The sequence below is a fragment of the Eleutherodactylus coqui genome, chromosome 6, assembly GCF_035609145.1.
Source record: "Eleutherodactylus coqui strain aEleCoq1 chromosome 6, aEleCoq1.hap1, whole genome shotgun sequence".
Taxonomy (NCBI): domain Eukaryota; kingdom Metazoa; phylum Chordata; class Amphibia; order Anura; family Eleutherodactylidae; genus Eleutherodactylus; species Eleutherodactylus coqui.
Window position 1 is genome coordinate 191358980 of NC_089842.1, and position 22176 is coordinate 191381155.

The 22176-nt window shown below is 47.9% G+C and overlaps 1 protein-coding gene across 1 annotated transcript in view; it reads left to right on the plus strand.

Moving 5' to 3' along the window:
• Window positions 1–272: 272 nt before the first annotated feature.
• Window positions 273–22176, plus strand: part of FMN1 (formin 1) — a 374657-nt gene continuing 352753 nt past the window's right edge. The window contains exon 1 of the mRNA XM_066608501.1: window positions 273–2138. Coding sequence (XP_066464598.1) covers window positions 377–2138 — 1762 coding nt within the window. The 5' untranslated portion in view covers window positions 273–376. The remainder of the gene's footprint in view (window positions 2139–22176) is intronic.

Below are 22176 nucleotides of genomic sequence, written 5' to 3' on the forward strand. Positions count from 1 at the left end.
ATTTATTTATTTTTTTCACATAGATAGTTTTGTATGTGATCCTATTACTGGGTTTCCCAGTTTTTCTGTATGTCTATGCTTATCTAAAGTGTTTTTTAGTGGGTGATCCTACATTTAGAAATGGTTATTGGTTCCCTTTTTAATGTAATTTAGTAAATTGCAGTCACAGGGGATCAGGTAATGGCATTAATGTTAAATGACTCATTATGGTTATGTGCATCTGACGAGCTGAATATTTTTTTTTTCTTGTTCTAACAGGCTAAGATATTGTGGACGATGGTCAGATGATTCTCCGCCTGGCTATCACATGCTGTATCATGAAGCAGAGAGAACACTGACAATATTATTTAAATTTTGGAATAATTAGAGGCGTATAATGGAGAGCAAGAACTCCATCCTCCAATTGCACAATCCCATTATGGAGCTGTGTTACATCAGCTTCTATCTTCCTCGGGGTAATGTCAGGGGATTCGTATACAAATGCTGTGTAACTCGAGACAAGGCTGGAGCATGCTTTGATAACTGTTTTCAAGTCAGGGAGGAGACGGAGCATGCACAGCACAGGAATCCACCTTATGGAAGCGTTACAGAGGCCTTAGGGAAAGCTAATACACGGGACTTGCTCACAGAGCTATACAAGCTCACCGCTGCTAAGGACAGATTGTTGATTGATCTTCTCAACACATCCAATTTTCCGAGATCTAAAATGGGTAATCAGGATGGTAAATTTCAGGATGTAGCTGGAGCATCTCCGTTTCTGGATGAATCCTCTATCCCAACGGATTTCCAAGAGTCATTGACTGCTTCTGTGGATAAAAAGGCGTTCTCGTCAAAGGGGAAAAAAGGAAGAAGGTTTAGCCGGAGGAAAGAGAGCTTAGAGGATTTTGTAAACAAAAAAATTAAGTGGAAAAGCCAACCAGAAGCAGGAATGGCACCAGGTAGAGAAAAGACACCATCAATAAAGGTTTCTGTGACAAGCTTGGTGGATAATTTACGTCCAAGACTTCAGGCGGTGGAGAATAAGGACATTTATGGCTCGGGGGCTTCTGTGAACACCACTTCTGGTAGACCCAGTGAGAGTTCAGGGGTTCTTGGCCCTGGATCGTTAGCTGGCAGTTCACAATCCTTGTATGACAATGATGTTTTTGGTGACTTCCCTTCAATTTCTCAAAATGATGGGGCTGTGGGGGACCTGCAAGATGTTCTTCGGATGGTTCAGGAGCAGCAGAAGGGTGCCACATCCCACAGCATCTTATTAAACAAAGACAACCTGGAATATATTGATGGTGATCAGGTCTGCATGGAGAAAGATTTTAAGACTGTTGTTGCCAAAGTTCAAGATGTCGTCCCTTGTGTGCAGAAAGTGGTGACTACTTACAGCTTGTCAGACGATTCTTCTAAGGAAGGCAGATGTGAAAATATTACCACAGTCCACTCTGCCATGTCAAGTGATTTTGTCTCTAAAGTTGATGTTCTTAATCTGAATGAGACTTTTGTGAACGACAAAGAAGAAAAGTCTGAGAAATATCCTCGCGTTGAATATGTGGTTAAGGAGACTCAGCAAGTTTGTGGGGTTGTTAACAAGAGTCTACTTAGGGTTCGTAAAAGTGATAAGGTGGAAGACACAGAGTATTGGTCGGGGCAGCTTGATCACAAAGGAAAACCACATGGTCGTGTTAGCCCCATCCTGATGAAACCCGTAACTACTTCCCAAGAATCTTTAAATATATTGACTGTGTCTCAATTGAACAGTAAAGTGGAGAAACCTATCACAAACCAACCTTCAGACTGTGCTATGCTTCGTCACTCCTTTCCATCGAGTAATAATGTCAATAGAGAGGTGTCTCCTGTCCTGTCTCCATTTTCATCCCGACTACCAAGTCCTCAGCTTTACCATCGGATTCTTGCTTTACCAACAAAGCCTTTTGAGGATGATCTTAAATCATGGGGGAGGGAAATGCATTGGCCTGTACGTGATTATAGCAAAGAGCCATCCTTCCTCCCTAAACTGGGACTTAAAACCAAAGCATCTAGCCTTACCAACCTAGGGCCTGACTCTAGCATTGCAGATGATTTCAGGCAAAAGCCAAAAGGAAATGGGAAATTGCAAACCTTGCATCTAGATCTTCCTCCTCCAGGTTAGTAGCTCTGTCTTCTACTCTTATACATTGATTTATAAAATGAATCTTGTAATGCACTTCATTTAGAAAATAATCTTGTAAGAATTGCATGATCACCTTGACCGTGATGATATCAATGACATTAGATGTCTTGTGTTCTACCCTGAAGAATATTAATTCTTATTGCCTGAGCATCTATGACCTTTGACTGTTGATTATAACACACTGATAGATGGGATTATTAGTGACTCCCTTAAATTCTGTTGCAATCCCCCTTGACAAATTTACAGCCTTTCTGACTCAACCAGATGTCCTTAAATGACTGGTATTAATAGTTATACTGTATTTGTCTGTTATGCAACAATAGGTTTGTGCATTGATCACATTACAAGCATGTTGATGGCTACAAATTCTTGTATGTACTGTCAGAACTTCCCTAGTCTCTTTAAAAGAAAGAAAGACCCTTTTTGACAAGTTCCTGGTAAATGTTTGGTAGAAACTATATTCTATTTTAAGTTAGTGTTTTATGCGAACCTTTTCGTGTGGGTTCAAAGCCAATTAGTGAAGGGTGACTAAAGGATGTTGATGAGAATAAGCAGTCAAGTGTAAGGATTTTATTGAACTTGTGGCATTACAAACCAGAATTGCCATTGCAGGATGGTGTACAAGAAATGTCTGCAGAGCCTGTGAGGTTTGGCTTTGTGTAAATGCTGCAGCATATACTATATGCCTTGCATGGCTCTGTGCTGCAAAGCTAGGCCAGGCTTTCAGGGCTGTAATAAAACTACTTGTGAAGAGGCTGAGCTATACGCTGAAGCACAGGTTCACTCTCAGAGGTGTAACATAAAGGGGTTGTCTAAGAGTTAAAAAGAAGGGGAAAAAAGTAAGTGAATGTAAACATAGACTACTCGCCATTTAAATACCTTGCTGCTTCATCATAGATGTTCTGGTCAGGGTTGGCAGGCTGAATTTTTTTCTTTGCATTAGACCATTTTATCCAAACATTAGGGACATGTTGGAAAACCACTGTGAATAAGAACTATAAGTGATGCATGTCTATAAATCACAATTTGATATGAACTCATTACCATTAGTCATTAAATGGTGATTACAGTCGTCATAACCTGCTCAAGTACCACCAGCCTCCGGAAAAATAAAGAAATAATTAAAAGTCCCTATTTTTACGAACTCTTAGGCTGCCTGTCCACTGGCATTGCGGTATCCCGCGGCATATCTCTGCCACGGGAGCCACTGACCGGGAGCAGGAGCCAGACAGATCTCTGCGGTGAACCTATCTGAAGGGCTCACCGCAGAGAATCGCGGCAATTCGCAGCATGCTGCTATTTGGCGGCCATGAGCAGAGAATCGCTATGATTCTCCGCTCATGGATAGGGGGGGGGGGGGGGGGGCGGGGGCTGTGCTTTCCCTAGCAATGCTACAGAAAGCGTGCAGTGCGTTCCGGCGATAATCTGGCCGTGGGAGACGCAATGCAAAAACGTCTGTAGACAGGCAGCCCCTAAGGCTACCCACTGGCGTTGCCGTTTTCCGCGGTGTTTTCCGCGGCGTTTTCGTTAATTTCCATTGACAATCATGGGTGCATTAAGAGAAAAATAAGGAGACATATGCAACTGACAGTTCCTATGTTAAAAATTGCAACGGACCGGAAAAAAAACCCCTAATGGACAAGAACACATTCTATACTAATTGCTCTTCAGAAAAAACGCAAAACGCAATTTTGCATCGCAGGAAAAAAATCGCCAGTGGGTAGGCGCCCTTAAAGAGGTTTCCAGGGAAATGCTATTGATGACCTATCCTCAAGAGAGGTCATCAATAGTTGATCGGCTGGTGTCCGTCGCTCGGGACACTGACTGATCAGCTGAGCGGCGCATGCTGTCAGTGCCGCAATAACACAGGTCTGAGCGGAAGCCTCTGTGCCGATCTCCGTGTAGAGGCCGACGCTTGTAACTGCAGGAACAAACCACTTCAAACACTGGAGCAGCATGCAGGGTGCACAAAGAAATCCTTAAGGCACATTCTTTATCAGGATATACTTCATTTCATTCTATATGCATGACAATGTTTCGACCTCTGTCCGCGGTCTTTATCAAGTCAGATACCGCAGACAGTGGTTGAAATATGGAATGAAAGAAGTATATCCTGATAAAGAATATGCCTTAAGGATTTCTTTGTGCACTCTGCATGTTGCTCCAGTATTTGAAGAAGTTTTGGATCTATTGGCTCCTGTCAGAAGCTTGCATGTCAGCCCTAATGGTATGTTCCCACCCATTGTCGTATAGGGTTGGGGATATTGTGTAGTGCTGCTTTCCAACTACGTACCTCTTTGTTTTTAATGACAGCTGTGCCTGCAGTTAAAAGTGCTGGCCACTTTAAAGACATCGGCGCGGAGGCTTCTGCTCCGACCTCTGTGTATTTGGAGCAGAAATCTCCGCACCGAGCTACCATGTAGTGGCCGGTGCTCGTAACTGCATGCACGGTTCCCGTTTACTTCAATGAGAGCCGTGCCTACAGTTGCAAGTGCCGGCCACTACATGGAGGTCGGCGCAGACACTTTTGCTCTGACCTTCGTGTTTTGTGGCGCTGACAGCTCAGCTGATCGATTAGGGCCCTGAGCGACGGATCCCTGCCGATCAACTATTGATGACCTATCCTGAGGACCGCTCATTAATAGTATTCACTTGGAAAATCCCTTTATGAAATTTCATGTTGTGGCTGGCAACTCTGGCTCCAGTAGTGCCCTACCTGTGTGCAGTGATATGTTGTACTCACTAGCCGCAGTGGAGATGTGCTGTGTGTTTTGTTTTTTTTTGTCACCACTGACGTAAATTAGACCCCATTCCGATGTCTATACAAGGGTCTCCCACTTACCATGTGCTATTTTTACAATACCACTTAGTATTCTACATATACACAGACCAGGCTTCTATAGGGTGTCAGTACCACAACTAAATGTAGTGCACCATGCAGACTTACAGCCAATTAGTTTCTTTCATACTATTAGACCAGGCCAGCTTCCGTAGACTATGAAAGTATATCACTCGGGGTGTCAGTGCTTTGTGTGGCATACTTTGCAAGTGTGAGGCAACTGACCCGGGCTAATAGTATGGGTGAAATTAATAGGCTGTAAGCCTGCTTGGTGTACTACATGTACTTGTTGTACTCACATCCTATAAAAGCCTTATATGTGTGCAAGTATAACACTAAGCAGCTATCCCCCAGTGTGTTGTGGGGGTGTGAATGGTGTCAGTACTTTACACCTGTCACCCGCCTCATAGGCATTTTCTTTCTACATGCTGCTGATGTGAGGTGTTTTTGGTTAAAAACGTCTTGCATTACTGCAGGGAAGTAGTGATCCTCCGTCGCAGTTGAAAGCTACGCCAGAGGATAGACAAGTACTTCCCATTGTTGTAAATGGGAAACCCTGCACGCTATGGTATGTGTTTGCCGGCTCCATTGAAAGCGAAGATGGGGGGCACAGGAAAATTACATCGCATTAATTGACTTTGTATCAAAAAGGCTACTTTCTCCTCCATTTTCAACGACTTTTTACTGTTTTCACCCAAATATATGCTTTTCTTCCTTGTGTGTGTCCTCCCTTACCACTATTGCTAATCTGTGTTAGCGTGAATGGTCGTCTGGGCAATGACACATTTCAGTTATCTACTTAATACACCCAAAACCCCTTTACATCTCCCCTTATGTAAAACTGTGTGTTCCCATTTTGAGTTTATCTACCGTGTCCTGTATGTGTGCCTGATGCTGCCCGCATATTTGTATGTGCTTCTGTGATAATTATATTGCAGAGGACTGGTGGCAACCAGCTTACAAGAGGAGGTGCTGAGCGACAGTGTGGACCCACGCCGAGCTCCACACTAATGAACTGGCAAGCATTTTGGTACAGCAGTGCACTGAGAGAGAAGGGCTGGGAAGTTTGATAAACAGGCATAGTTTGGTGCCAGTTTCCTGAGTGCAGAGTGACCCCTGTAGTGCTAGAGGGGCCTGTTGGAGGTATGCTTGGTCAGTAGGCTGGAGTGCTGGCAGAGAGACGTGGAGCACCTGAGTGAAGATGTGCAGTTGGAGCAATGTGGCCGTGCTGTGGGAAGAGTTGCTGGGCTACAGCTGCATCTGTTACGATGTGTTCATGCGTGCAGGTTTTGTTCTTTTTATGCAGCTCTCGAAGAAAAAATGAGGTGAAGATCATAAATGGAGAGCAAGAATAAAGGACGGATATAACTTCTTTTTATTTTGTACCCATTCCTGGTTTCCAAGACTGCATCAAAAAACCTGAACAAAACCTGCACATGTGAACAGACCCTAAAACTGCAGCATATTCACAGATAAGCATACTTGTCATTACTTCTTGCTTCTCTCCTATAGGGCAGCAGTCTGTATTTTGCTGATGGGCTCATAGGCTAATAGTAGAGAATAAAGAATTTTAACAATGGGTATGAAGGCCCTGCTTGCAAGAGTTTACAATCTAAGGAAATAGAGGCAACACAAGAGGTAGAAGTGTTTGTTCTGTTTGTCACACATACCCCAGGAACTTGGGACATGTGACACAGGGGCAGACCACAGGGTTGACTTATTCCTGGTTCCCCAGATTATGCATTCCTGCAAGATGGAGCCTTAATCACACCGACACAATTTTTGCATGCCTCAAAACACTTGTCTGCCACCACTGATTGTTTTACTTGAGGATAGGTCATCCACCTACTGTGTTTCCTCAAAAATACCTACCCCAATAATAAGCCCTACCCTGATTTTCAGAGGAAAGGGGGCTTAAAATATAAGCTTTACCCCAAAAATAAGCCCTTGCTACACTACATTGATCTAGCAAAGCTGCGATTTGGTTCAGGAGCGCCGCCTTAGCCAATCGGAGCAATTGCTTGCTGGAGGCGCGGGGTCTTGAAGCACTGTCACCAGCAAGAGATGCTCCGTCAGCATTGAGGACGTCATGGAAGCCTGCAGGAGCGCTGCATCCCGGCGGCAGGAACCCGGACAGCAACTGCTAGGAGAGTATAAGATCCTGTGGCTCTTTGGGGGAAATAAGTTATTTAAGACCAGGTCTTACTTTTGGGGAAACACGGTAGTAGGTTCTGCTCACTGACTGGAAAAAAGACTTTTCCAGCAACCAAAATTGCTACACTGAGGGCTCCTTCACTCGGACACATTGTTCACCAGTATTTTGAGAGCCAAAAGCAGAAATGGAACGTACAGAGAAAGTATAATGGAAAGATTTGCATTACTTCCACATTTTGGACCCGCTACTAGTCTTGGCTCACAAAATACTGATTTTAAAAAATCTGCCTGTGTGAAGGAGCCCTGAGGATGCAATAACAAAGGTGTGTTGTTGTTTTTTTTGCACGTTTTTGTGCTTTACGAGATTTACAGGAAAAGAACACATTTTAAATGGATTTGTTTACACATCTGTTCTTTTTTTTTTTTTTTTTTTTTTTAAATTTAAGCAATGCTGCAATATATAAAACCTGCAGTATGTCGTATTTTTGAACAATTCTATGGGAGCAAAAAGAAAAAAACATGCATGTGAGTCCGCTGTGATAGTTCTCTTTTTACTATTGGAGTAATGTGATTTTCATGCATGGGAGAATCACAAGTTTTTCTTTCAAAAAATATTGCACTCACAAACTGCGGTTTTGCAAGGGCAATACCTGCCAGGTTTCTCGGACCAATATTGCCAATAGATGTCAGGTTATCTACATTGTCTGTAGGCAGGCAGATGTGTCTGTCAGTTATCGCACTGGCAGCGGGGCAGGCAAGCATCTCTAAAGCATGTTGTACACGTTCTGGCCACTCGTCCAGCTTGGACACTCAGAAGTCAGAAGGGCCAATGCCATGTCTGAGTACATCCATGCGGGAGCTGCTATCCTTTTGGATTACTCTGTGTGCTCTTGCTACAGGCTGCGACGGGCTGAAACAAAACTATGCCACATCTCTGTTACTCATCCTGCAACCAGCGGTGTGGTCCTGTTGCAGCGGAGACCTCCTGCTCGTCCTCCATGGGCCATAGAGCTGCGATTAGTTTTAGATGTGCCCTTGCGGCCATGGGGAGATGCTCTTCTTAAGCTACTTAACAGTCTATCTTGAAACTGCTGCATTTTGAGGTCCCTCTACGCTACTGGAATGAGTTTTGGCATGGTAGGGGATATCAAGGAGGGTTGACACCCAGTAAGCTGTTTTGATGTGGGCTATGCAACGGTCCTTCTGAAAACACTGCAGGATAAAATCACTGATATGTCTCAAAGTGCCTAAGAGTATCCTCGGCTGGTCCTGCCATCCATGTAGAATAGCTGGGGTTAGTCATGCTTCCCAGTTATCCTGGATTTTGCGGGACAATCCCAGATTTAGGACACTGTCCTTCAGTCCTGGGCGGCAGTCAGCATGCCCCCCACTTTCTCAGTCATGCACTAGAAAAGGATGCCTGGCCCAGTGGGCCGGTTACAGCCCATACAACACGGTATAAACTACACCGATAATAATGGTCCTGTATTATCAGTGCAGTTATCGATGCTAGACTGGATGGAGGACCTGTGATGACGTCAGTCACATGTCCTTCATCCTGCAAGTCCTCGGTAGTCTGCAGAGGAGGTAAGAGGCTTCCTCCACCATCTGAGAGGAGAGAGAGAAAGGGGACAGTGTCAGTGAAGGGATGGTTAGGAAGTAAAATGCTAATAGCAAGTTAAACTTACTGCAACTGTTAGGGCATGCTGGGATTGTAGTTTTAGTGAAATGAATGTCCACTATCTGTTAAGCTTTTGATGGAGCATACTGGCTGTTGTAGTTCTGACGGTTCCAGACATTCAGGACATGTTGTAGTTATAACAAAATCTTGTGAGGCTGGTAACACACTTTTTTTCATAAATTTTTTCATGGGTCTCCTGATCTATACTTGAGCATTGTACATTCCTATGATGTACGGAATTCAGGTCAGGATACCTGCGCTCAGGCCGGGACACTTCTATATTACAGACCCTAAACGGGGACTAAAATATAGCTGTGTCACTGATGTTAGGCTAAGACCACACTATCCAGCTTGCCACATGTGGCCAATCCATACCCAGTGCAGCAGCCAATGGCCACAGTGGATGATTGTAGGACAAGTTGTAGTTTCCATTAGCACCATTTTAGGGCTAGAAATGACTTTTTTGATCTCTTTTTATTGCGTTTTTTTTGGGATGTGGATGAATAGCGATTCAGACTTTTTTTTTTTCCCCATATGGTATAACAGACATATATTTTTATCGCGTGGCTCTTCATGAACACGACGATATCTAATATGTGGGGGGCCTTTATAAAAAGTGTAGAGAAGAATAATATATACTTAATTTTAAACTTAAGCATTTTTCTTGTCCCTAAAGTAGCCTTGAAGATCCTATTATTCAATTGCTAGTATACTACATGGCACTACTTATGCATGTGTCCCAACCATCCCTGATTTGGCAGGATGGCTTCATATTCGGTCACTAATGGGGCTCACTCACACAGGCGTAAAATACGCAGTACACTGCAACTACACATGTATAAGCGCGTTTGCTGCATATGCTAAATCCTCCTATTTGTTCGTCCATCCCTCCTCCTATACTTCTCCCATATGTGGAAAAACATGTTGGAGAAGACATCCTGTTTCTTGCCCAAAGCCACCTTCCCTGCAGTATTGAGTAATGGTGGACTGGCCAGACAATTGGGTGATTGGTATACCTTCCTCCTTCTCCTGTGACGATAACGCAGTGTCTGTTCCAGTCGGTAGACAACAGGAATAGTCATACTGATTAGTGCGTCGTTACGACTGATTATTTTGGTCGCTATCTCGATGCAGGCTAAGACTGCACAAAAATCTTTAATCTGCAGCGGCACCACAAGCATAAAGTGACCAATCTTTATACAGCACCTACTACCAGCATACACTGTGTGGTACCCTGTAGTCCCTCTCTGCTGCTGGATTAGACTCTTCAACTTGTACAACGTGGAATTCTACCATGTACGCACATCACAGATGAGGTAGTTGAGTGGTAGCCTAAACTGCACTTCCACCAAACAAAAGGTTGTTGAGTGTGAACTTCTAAAGTGTGAGCAGTTTCCTAGCCTTTTCCGGCACGGAATATAAACCTGGGTAATTGTTTAGGACTTCTCTAGAGCATCACCAATCCTCTGGCACGCTCTACCCCAAAACATCAAGACAATCCCCGATAAATGAAACTGCAGACGCTCCTGAAGAAAAACGCCTCTTCATAGAAGCATAGCAAATCTCCTGATCTAGTCCCTCACCCCCAAAATGTGCCCCCTGCCCCTCCCTATAGCTTTCCGCTTTTGCCTATTATGTACACTTTCTGCCCTGTTCCTCCTGCTCTACCACCACCCCGTCTGTGTCCTAAAAACTGTATACCGCATTGCTTTGTTCCCCATTGCTCCACCTCCTGCCCTTGTACCTTCTGTCACCACACCCCCATTGTTTTCAAATATCTGAATACCATATGTAACTTTTGTAATGTTGGCATTTATCACGTGCCCCACCTGCAGGACATTGACCCATTGTGCTGTTAAAGGGGGTTGTACCCGAATATCAAGTTATCCCCTATCCACAAGGTTTACCATAGGGAATAATTTGGTGATCAGGTGGGGGTCTCTCCGCTGAGACCTCTGCCAATCTGAAGAATGGGATTCCTGTAACAAGCATATGCGGTCAACGTTGCATTTATTTCAATTGTAATGATGGAAATACCAGAGCTGGTTGTTGCTTGCTTACATGGCAGTCCCATTGAAAGTGAATGCAGCGCTTGCATAACCAGCGCTCTGTTCAGTCTCCTCCTCGCCATGGGGGTGCAATAACCTAACAGTGAGGATGGGGGACACGGAATCCCTGTTCTTGAGATCAGAGGGAGTCTCGGTAGTGAGACAACCACTGATCAATTTTATCCTAAGATGACTAGATGTCCCGCTGTGGGGCCCTGTGTCCCGCTTTCCGCAGGGTTTCCTAAGTGGGAAAAGCCTTTTGGGACGTCAGGTCACCATGAAGGTGATTACCAGCCAGGGGGCTGCGGCTCCTCAGCTATAAATCACTCAGTTTTGCTGCGGGATGCGCACACTTTTTCCCTTAACCTCTCCTCCTTGGTTCTACAGGAGAGGAAGTCTGAGTGTAATTCCGCCCGCAGCAGCGCCGAGCAGCACTCTGAAACAGGATAAACTTACCTCGTTCTGGTCTTAAGGGGGAAGCTCTATTACTACTTTGGGTGACACTGTTACTACTGGGGCCAATATAGGGGGCATTACTAGTAATAGTGTCCCCTAGATCAGCCACAGTAGTATTACTACTGGGGGCGATATAGGGAACACTATTACTACTGGGGCTAAAAGAGGTCACTATTACTACTGAGGCCACTCTGCATGTGGCTGCACACCTCAAGCTGACTTGGGATATGTTCACACGTGGCAGAAATGCTGTGGAATACCCACAGTGGACATTTCCGTGGCAGTTCCTGCATCCAAAAAAAGTCAAGCTGATTTCATACTTTGCAGTGCTCCACCTTTCCTCCTCTGAAGGCTTCCTGCTGTCAGCACTCCCCGGCTTCTGGTTCTCAGCAGCATGGTCAGGTGTGGTACCGCTGGTCAGGTGAGGTCACTACAGGCTGCTGGGAACCGGAAACCAGGGAGCGCTGACAGTGGGAAGCCTTCAGAGGAGTTGAGGCAGAGCGCTGTCTAGTATGACATCTGCTGCAGGTACGCAGCAGATTGCCAGAAAACATCGGCACCAATGGTACGCATTTTGACTGTGTTTTGGATGTGGAAATGCTTCAGAATTTGCTCCTTTTTTTTTTTTTTAACCAAAATAGCTTTGTACTTTTTAGAACGACTGAGGTAAAATCATGCATTGTGATAAGCCCTGCCCACTCCCATTTGTCCCTGGTGACCTTGCTTATCCCCTATGGATAGAGGATAACTTGCTGTTCTGGTACAGCCCCTTCAAGAATATGTAATGCCTTGGCCATCCCATTTGAACCATGTCCTTCCTTGGTCAGGTGCGCACCCTGCCTCTTGGAATGTTCTGCAATGCCACGGACCTGTTATCTCTCACATTGTGATGCAGACCAAGGATGGCTTTTTGGGCAAACTGATAATGCTGGTAATTTGATAATATAGGCTAGAATGGAGCATCACATTGTTGAAGATGTCTGTGTCTGGTTTGAAGGGCATTATTTCCATTTCAACTAGCTGTGCAATGCTCATGTACAGGCTCTGTGCTAGTGGACGGTAGGCGTGGTGGTATTTTTTTACATTACCATAGCAAGAAAATGGAGATCTGGCTGCTGACCTGGGGCATACTGGGATATGTTGTACATGTCCATATCGGTGATGGCGGCTTAATTTCTGCTCTGTTTCCCACTCCTGGCTCTGAAGCTTGCAGCCTAAGGACCCATGTTCACTTCCATGTGCGGCTTCCATCCGCTTGATCCTGCAGTGGAATCCGTGTCCGCAGACCTGGGCAGAAAGAGACATTTTTCTTACCTGTCCAGATCCAGCGCGAGTCTCCTCCGTGCAAGACAGATCTTCTTTCTTCAGGACAGCGGATGCGTCCAGCGTGCCAACTGATATGCCAGACATATGCGCAGTGCAATCTATTCTTTTAAATCTGTTTTCCCACAGATCTGCGGCACGTCCACAGTGACCGCTGTAGCTGTGTCGCGGATAGGACGGCTTTCATTGACCTCAAAGGAAGCCGTTCCTGTGGGATCTGCAGAAAAATGGAGCATGCTGTCATTTCTTCCTGCACGTGCGATCTGCATGCCAGGAAAAGATTACATCCGTGTGCTTTTAATGTTTTTGTGGATGCTAATGTATCCCTATGGGTGGCTTGATTTGTGGATCTCCCAAATGAAATCCGCCCATGGACATTGGGCCTGATTGTCAGTTGCCTGGGAAAGGCCAGAAGTAGGCATACTACTGCCCCTTCACAAAGCTGCCTCTCTGTGCTTAGAGACTACTGCATAACCAGGAGGGAGGTGGAGGAAGGGGAGCTACAGCAGGGGAAGAGGGAGCAGGATGAGGCTGACTCTGCCCTCTGGGCCAGGGGGCTCTGCTAAGCAGCAGGTGGTGGGAGTTCATGTGGCTGTTCATACCCCTTGTGTTAAGATTGTGTATATTCTTGCCATATTTTTATTGCTTACCACTGATTTTATACACTTGACAGACCCAGCAATGCAACAGAATGTTTTGGGCGGATCACAGGTAGCAGCCATAAAGAGGGAGGGACGTTGAAGCTGAACTTCTTACTCCCGGGGGTGCCCATGGACCTTTAGCTTCGCCGCTGTCCCTACTGATATGTTTATGGTCTAGCCTGAGAATAGGCCATTACTATTAAGGTATTAGTGTATCTTGACGCCACCAGGAACACCTGGTGGAGTTAAGTTTGACAGGGGGGTGACGCCCATGATGCTTATTGGCTGCACAGCAGCCTGGAAAACTAGGTCCTGGAAGGGAAATAAAAGCAGTGGGAAAAAACATGCAGCTGTCCGTGCTGTAAACGGAGATGCACTTAATACCTACGTCTCCACAGCCGACCCTGTCTGCTCAGTGTCCGGCGATTCCCTCACTCACATTTGTCGGCCGCCACCAGGACTGTCTGCTCCGTACCCGGCGCTGCACCACAGACTTTTGCTGCCCTCACCGGAACACGGACTGTGTGGCTCACACTCCCCCACTGACAGTGGCCTTAGCGCTTCTGCTCACCGCCGCAGGGACTGTGTGGCTCCCGCTCCCACGCTGAAAGCTAGCGGCCTCAGCGCTTCTGCTCACCGCCGCAGGGACTGTGTGGCTCCCGCCAGGGAAAGGCGCATCAAGTGGGGTGGGGGGAGAAGCATAACAGTATCGCCCTGCCCTGTTGGCTCCCAGCATCCCACGGTATCTTACAGCTAGAGCTGTAAAATACGTCGGCGCTGTAAAATATGCAACCGGATCTTTTGCCCTTGCTGCTAGCACCATCAGTCAAGTTCTGTGTTTTGCGTCGCTGGCCAAGGTTTTCCGTTTGCGTCAGGGGCACCTCCATGTCCTTTTCCCCTGCTTTTAGTGCCCTTCCACGATCTAGCTTTCCACCATGCTGTGCAGCCAATCAGCATCAGGGAGCGTCAACCCCCTGTCAAACTTGACTCCACCAGGAGTTCCTGGTGGCGTCAAAATACACTAATACCTACTATTAAAATAATGGATATCAGAATGATTTGATCTAATATCTCAGTATGACCTCTTCACTAACATAACAATACTCCTCATTCCCTGCTCCCCTGTGTCCTGCACCAGTACTCTGTCCCCAGCTCTGGTCTCTGTTTATAGCTGCAGACCCACCCAGCGTACAGGATGTCACAGTGGCTGCAGCCAGTAACTGAGTTCAACGATCGATTGCTGAGCTCTGTCATTGGCTTCAGCACCTGTGACATCCTATAAAAGGGGTCTTATTAAGAAAAAAAAAACTTTTTTGAAAACAATTTATTTTCTTTTTCTTTTTAAATCCCCATAGGGGACATGAATAGAGATGAGCGACCGTGTTCGTCCGAACTTGATATCCGTGCGGATATTAGGGTGTTCGGGATGTTCGTTATTCGTAACGAACACCATGCGTTGTTCGGGTTACTTTCACTTCCTTCCCTGAGACGTTAGCGCGCTTTTCTGGCCAATTGAAAGACAGGGAAGGCATTACAACTTCCCCCTGCGTCGTTCAAGCCCTATACCACCCCCCTGCAGTGAGTGGCTGGGGAGATCAGGTGTCCGCCTAATATAAAAGTCGGCCCCTCCCGCGGCTCGCCTCAGATGCCTTGTGAGTTAGTGAGGGACAGTGCTGTTTGTACCGGAGCTGCTGTAGGGAAAGAATTGGTAGTTAGTGTAGGCTTCAAGACCCCCAAAGGTACTTATTAGGGCCACTGATAGCTGTGTGTTAGCTGCTGTTAGCAGTGGCAATTTTTTTTTCTCTCAAAATCGGCTCTGCAGAGCGTTGCACCCGGCATTAGGGACAGAAGTGTTGCATAGGCAGGGAGAGTGTTAGGAGTGAGTGTAGCCTTCAAGAACCTCAACGGTCCTTTCTAGGGCCATATTTAACCGTGTGCAGTACTGTGCTGGCTGCTGTTAGCTGTGCTGCATATTTTTTTTCTTCTCAAAATCGCCTCTGCAGAGCATTGCACCCTCCATTGATACTGCAGGGAAAGAATTGTGTAGGCAGGGCCACAACACAATTATTATTCATTGAATATACGCAGTGCGGCCTTTTGCTTGTAAAACAAGTGAAAATAATTCTATTTGTCCTGCCTCTGTCCGTCCTAAGGGCGGTGGACACGTGTCGGCTGCGTGTGCAACGTTTAAAAATCAGACGCACCCAGCTACGGTTTACTGCTGGCTTCGCCATTTGCTTTCCTTAATTGGGAAAAAAAATACCTGCTCTGCCAGAGTTATAATAACTCTGCTACCCTCACGTTCTGTGACACATTAGCAGGGCCACAGCACAGTTATTAAACTTAGATTATTCATTCACTAGAGGCAGTGGGGCCTTTCGTTTTCAAAAAAGGGAAGAAATTATATTTGGCCTGCAGTCTTGCGCCAATTTATTTCCTGCCTGTGAAATCAAATCACTGGTAATACAGCATGCTGAGGGGTAGGGGTAGGCCTAGAGGACGTGGACGCGGAGGGCCAAGTCAGGGTGTGGGCACAGGCCGAGCTCCTGATCCAGGTGTGTCGCAGCCGACTGCTGCGCGATTAGGAGAGAGGCACGTTTCTGGCGTCCCCACATTCATCGCCCAATTAATGGGTCCACGCGGGAGACGGTTATTAGAAAATGAGCAGTGTGAGCAGGTCCTGTCCTGGATGGCAGAAAGTGCTTCGAGCAACCTATCGTCAACCCACAGTTCTGCGCCGTCCACTGCTGCAAATCCGAATCCTCTGTCTGCTGCTCCTCCTTCCTCCCAGCCTCCTCACTCCACTACAATGACACCTGCTCAGGAGCGGGAACACTCCCAGGAACTGTTCTCGGGCCCCTGCTTAGATTGGGCAGCAGCGGTTCCTCTCCCACCAGAGGAGTTTATCGTCACTGATGCCCAACCATTCGAAAGTTCCCGGGGTCCGGGGGAAGAGGCTGGGGACTTCCGCCAACTGTCTCAACAACTTTCTGTGGGTGAGGAGGACGATGACGATCAGACACAGTTGTCTTGCAGTGAGGTAGTAGTAAGGGCAGTAAGTCCAAGGGAGCAGCGCACAGAGGATTCGGAGGAAGAGCAGCAGGACGATGAGGTGACTGACCCCACCTGGTGTGCAACGCTTACTCAGGAGGACAGGTCTTCAGAGGGGGAGTCAAGGGCATCAGCAGGGCAGGTTGCAAGAGGCAGTGCGGTGGCCAGGGGTAGAGGCAGGGCCAGACCGAATAATCCACCAACTGTTTCCCAAAGCGCCCCCTCGCGCCATGCCACCCTGCAGAGGCCAAGGTGCTCTAAGGTCTGGCAGTTTTTCACAGAGACGCCTGACGACCGACGAACAGTGGTGTGCAACCTTTGTCGCGCAAAGCTCAGCCGGGGAGCCAACACCAACAGCCTCACCACCACCACCATGCGCAGACATATGATGGCCAAGCACCCCACAAGGTGGGACGAAGGCCGTTCAGCGCCTCCGGTTTGCACCCCTGCCTCTCCCCCTGTGCCCCAACCTGCCACTGAGATCCAACCCCCCTCTCAGGACACGGGCACTACCGCCTCATGGCCTGCACCCACACCCTCATCTCCGCTGTCCTCGGCCCCATCCAGCAGTGTAGTTCAGCGCACCGTCCAGCCGTCGCTTGCGCAACTGTTGGAGCGCAAGCGCAAGTACGCCGCCACGCACCCGCACGCTCAAACGTTAACCGTCCGCATAGCAAAATTCATCAGCCTTGAGATGCTGCCGTATAGGGTTGTGGAAACGGAGTCCTTCAAAAGTATCATGGAGGCGGCGGCCCCGCGCTACTCAGTTACCAGTCGCCACTACTTTTCCCGATGTGCCGTCCCAGCCCTGCACGACCACGTCTCCCGCAACATTGTACGCGCCCTCACCAACGCGGTTACTGCCACGGTCCACTTAACAACGGACACGTGGACAAGCACAGGCGGGCAGGGCCACTACATCTCCCTGACGGCACATTGGGTGAATTTAGTGGAGGCTGGGACAGAGTCAGAGCCTGGGACCGCTCACGTCCTACCCACCCCCAGAATTGCGGGCCCCAGCTCGGTGGTGGTATCTGCGGAGGTGTATGCTTCCTCCACTAAAGCACCCTCCTCCTCCTCCTCTGTCTCGCAATCAAGATGTGTTAGCAGCAGCATGTCGCCAGCAGTCGGTGTGGCAGCACAGCGGTGGGCAAGCGTCAGCAGGCCGTGCTGAAACTACTCAGCTTAGGCGATAAGAGGCACACGGCCCACGAACTGCTGCAGGGTCTGACACAGCAGACCGACCGCTGGCTTGCGCCGCTGAGCCTCCAACCGGGCATGGTCGTGTGTGACAACGGCCGTAACCTGGTGGCGGCTCTGCAGCTCGGCAGCCTCACGCACGTGCCATGCCTGGCCCACGTCTTTAATTTGGTGGTTCAGCGCTTTCTGAAAAGCTACCCACGCTTGTCAGACCTGCTCGTAAAGGCGCGCCGGCTCTGCGCACATTTCCGCAAGTCCCACACGGACGCTGCCACCCTGCGCACCCTGCAACATCACTTTAAGCTGCCAGTGCACTGACTGCTGTGCGACGTGCCCACACGGTGGAACTCTGCGCTCCACATGTTGGCCAGGCTCTATGAACAGCGTAGAGCTATAGTCGAATACCAACTCCAACATGGGCGGCGCAGTGGGAGTCAGCCTCCTCAATTCCTTTCAGAAGAGTGGGCCTGGTTGGCAGACATCTGCCATGTCCTTGGTAATTTTGAGGAGTCTACCCAGGTGGTGAGCGGCGATGCTACAATCATTAGCGTCACCATTCCTCTGCTATGCATCTTGAGAAATTCCCTGCAAACCATAAAGGCAGCTGCTTTGCGCTCGGAAACGGGGGCGGTGGAAGACAGTATGCCGCTGGATAGTCAGGGCACCCTCCTGTCTATTTCTCAGCCCGTACAGGAGGAGGATGAGGAGGAGGGGGAAGAGACAGCTTGGCCCGCTGCTGACGGTACACCGGCTGATTGCCTGTCATCCTTTCAGCGTGTATGGCCTGAGGAGGAGGAGGAGGAGGAGGATCCTGGCAGTGATCTTCGTAGTGAAGACAGCCATGTGTTGCGTACAGGTACCCTGGCACACATGGCTGACTTCATGTTAGGATGCGTTTCTCGTGACCCTCGCGTTGCACGCATTCTGGCCACGACGGATTACTGGGTGTACACACTGCTCGACCCACGCTATAAGGAGAACCTGCCCACTCTCATTCCCAAAGAGGAAAGGGGTTCGAGAGTGTTGCTATACCACCGGACCCTTGCGGACAAGCTGATGGTAAAATTCCCAGCCGACAGCGCTAGTGGCAGAAGGCGCAGTACCAAGGGCAAGGTAGCAGGGGAGGTGCGGAGATCGAGCAGCATGTACATCCCAGGCAGTGCAACAGTCTTTAAGGGCCTGGCCAGCTTTATGGCTCCCCACCAAGACTGTGTCACCGCTCCCCAGTCAAGGCTGAGTCGGTGGGAGCACTGTAAAAGGATGGTGAGGGAGTACGTAGCCGATCGCACGACCATCCTCGGTGACGCCTCTGCCCCCTACAACTACTGGGTGTCGAAGCTGGACACGTGGCCTGAACTAGCGCTGTATGCCCTGGAGGTGCTTGCTTGTCCTGCGGCTAGCGTCTTGTCGGAGAGGGTGTTTAGTGCGGCTGGGGGAATCATTACAGATAAGCGTAGCCGCTTGTCAACCGACAGTGCCGACAGGCTAACACTCATCAAGATGAACAAAGGCTGAATTTCCCCAGACTTCTGTTCTCCACCAGCGGACAGCAGCGATACGTAAGCAATACGTAGGCTGCACCCGCGGATGGAAGCTACGTTCTCTCTCACCATCCAAAACGGGGACATTTCTGCTTCATCAATCTGTGTCTAATATTCCTCCTCCTCCTCCTGCTCCTCCTCCTGAAACCTCACGTAATCACGCTGAACGGGCAATTTTTCTTAGGGCCACAAGGCTCACTCAAATAATTTTTCTGAACAATTTTTATAAGTTTCAATGCGCTTAAAAGCGTTGGAACTTTAACTTGAACCAATTTTTCGTTACACTGGGCTGCCTCCAGGCCTAGTTACCACTTAAGCCACATTAACCAAAGCGATTCACCTGCCATCTTGGTTGAGCATGGCCAATTTTTACTGAGGTACATTAGTACTGTTGGTACACCAATTTTTTGGGGCCCTCACCTACAGTGTAATCATAGCAATTTGTATGTTCTTCGCCTGCACTCATGGTACAGAAAGGTGTGTGGGGTTGGCCTACACTTTAGCTACATAAATGTAACTTGGGCCTTGGCTATACTAAGGCTACTGAAATGGAACTAAGACTGCGCTCCCACTATACTGCTGCTTCAGAATTGTTACTGGGGCCTGTCTTGAGTGCTACTATTGCTGACATGGAACGAAGACTGCGCTCCTCCTATAATGCTGCTACTGATATGTTAGTGGGGCCTGTCCTAATGCTACGGCTGAAAATGTTACGAATTCTGGGCTCTGCCTATACCGCTGCTAATGGTATGTCTCTGGGGTGTGGAAACAGAGGCTTCCCAAAGACATGATGGCGGCGAGGCCATTTCCCACCAACGCGGTTACTGTTAAGGTGCATATAACCACGGACACGTGGAGAGGACACGTAGTGCCTCAAAAACATCCCCCTCCTCCTCCAACAGGGAAAACATTCTTGGCAAATGCCTTTGCATTGGTTCGTCTGGTGGCAGTCCAAGAATTTCACCTTTACCGACACAACAAGAGAGCCCCCACACCATCCCCCCGCCACGGCCCACTTAATCCTGGCCGCATTCCGAAAACCAACAAAATACAACCGTGCTACTAGGTCCGCAGTCACCACCACATTACCACCAACGCGGTTACTGTTAAGGTACATATTACCAGTCTGACTGGGGCATGCAGACACCTTGACAGAATGAATAGTGTGTGGCACATAGGTTTCCCATTGCTATGCCCACGTGTGCAGCTCCTGATGGCGGTGGCACAGGATTCTATTTCTCATTGCTTCTGTACAGCATTGTGGGCTATCGCCCCGCCCCTTTTAAAGAGGGTCGCTGCCTAGCCGTGCCAACCCTCTGCAGTGTGTGCCTGCGGTTCCTCCTCATGGCAGACGCACTTCTAAATAGACATGAGGGTGGTGTGGCATGAGGGCAGCTGAAGGCTGCGCAGGGACACTTTGGTGTGCGCTGTGGGGGGGAGGGGGGGGGGCGGTTGGTCAGCATGTAACCCAGGAGAAGTGGCAGCGGAGTGTCATCCAGGCAGTGATTGTGCTTTGTTGTAGCTAGTGTGGTGCTTAGCAAAGGTATGCCATGCTAATGAGGGCTTTTCAGAAGTAAAAGTTGTTGGGAGGGGGGGGGGAGGCCCACTCTTGCCGGTATTGTGGCTTAATAGTGGGACCTGTGAACTTGAGATGCAGCCCAACATGTAGCCCCTCGCCTGCCCTATCCGTTTCTGTGTCATTCCCATCACTTTCTTGAATTGCCCAGATTTTCACACATGAAAACCTTAGCGAGCATTGGCGAAATACAAAAATGCTCTGGTCGCCCATTGACTTCAATGGGGTTCGTTATTCGAAACGAACCCTCGAACATCGCGGGAAGTTCGTTTCGAATAACGAACACCCGAACATTTTGGTGTTCGCTCATCTCTAGACATGAACTTATGATGGTTTGAATGCTCCCGCAGTATGACATAATACCTTTGTATTACAGTTTACCGGATCTGACAATCTAACAAGCCATGGTAGCCCTGGGAGATTTCAGAACGGTTTCCCGCGACCTCATCATGTGGGGCCGAACGGGGCCGTTAAAGACTGTTGTCAGAATTGATGCAGCATTTAAACAGTTAACAGCCACGATTAGCATTGCATGGAGCTGGATCTGCTCTTGATCCCCCTCCATACAAACCCCGAAGCTCGATGTACTGTAATTCATGGAGTGTGAAGGGGTTAACAGATGTCTTCATCAATATGCAGACTCGCATACAGTAATTGCTCTGGACTTAGGAGGACACATTTCTGTCTCTGGTATACATGTACTGAAGTGTATTGGACCCATTCACTTCCATGTACCGCTGTACAGGTTTTCAACACACTTAGCTAGGCTATGTAGATGATGATGCGTACCAATGATATATGATGCAATGAAGAGGATGGGCACGGCTTCTTCAGCTGCTCAGCGCTGGTAACTGTAGCATACTGCTATTCCTTCAGTCGGGTAAAGCATTTTGTCCCCCATAATCCTGCTAACTACTGACTCAGCAGTACTGTTGCTATAATACATAACCAGAAGATTAAGATGGAACTTAACCCTTCATGAACTGATCAGAAACAAACACTGGGATCTTTTATAGCCATTTCTAACAGTTGGAATTTCTTATTCTTTTTTTTTTTTTTGTTAAAAAACATTGCCACCATAATTATGTCCCCTGTTGCAAAGGGTGGTCTTGCCACACCCAATACGGATTGCCCCTTAATTTTAGGGATTTTTATCACCCTGATTTGCTACTAAAATGTACATTTGTATTGACTTTTACTAGGAACATATCATTTTCCATGTAAAAAAAAATAATGCTATAATGGTAAAATATATCTGAATGAATCTTTAGTAGAGATGAGCGAACGCGTTCGTCCGAGCTTGATATTCGTGCGAATATTAGGGTGTTCGGGATGTTCGTTATTCGTGACGAACACCATGCGGTGTTCTGGTTACTTTCACTTCCTTCCCTGAGACGTTAGCGCGCTTTTCTGGCCAATTGAAAGACAGGGAAGGCATTACAACTTCCCCCTGCAACGTTTAAGCCCTATACCACCCCCCTGCTGTGAGTGGCTGGCGAGAT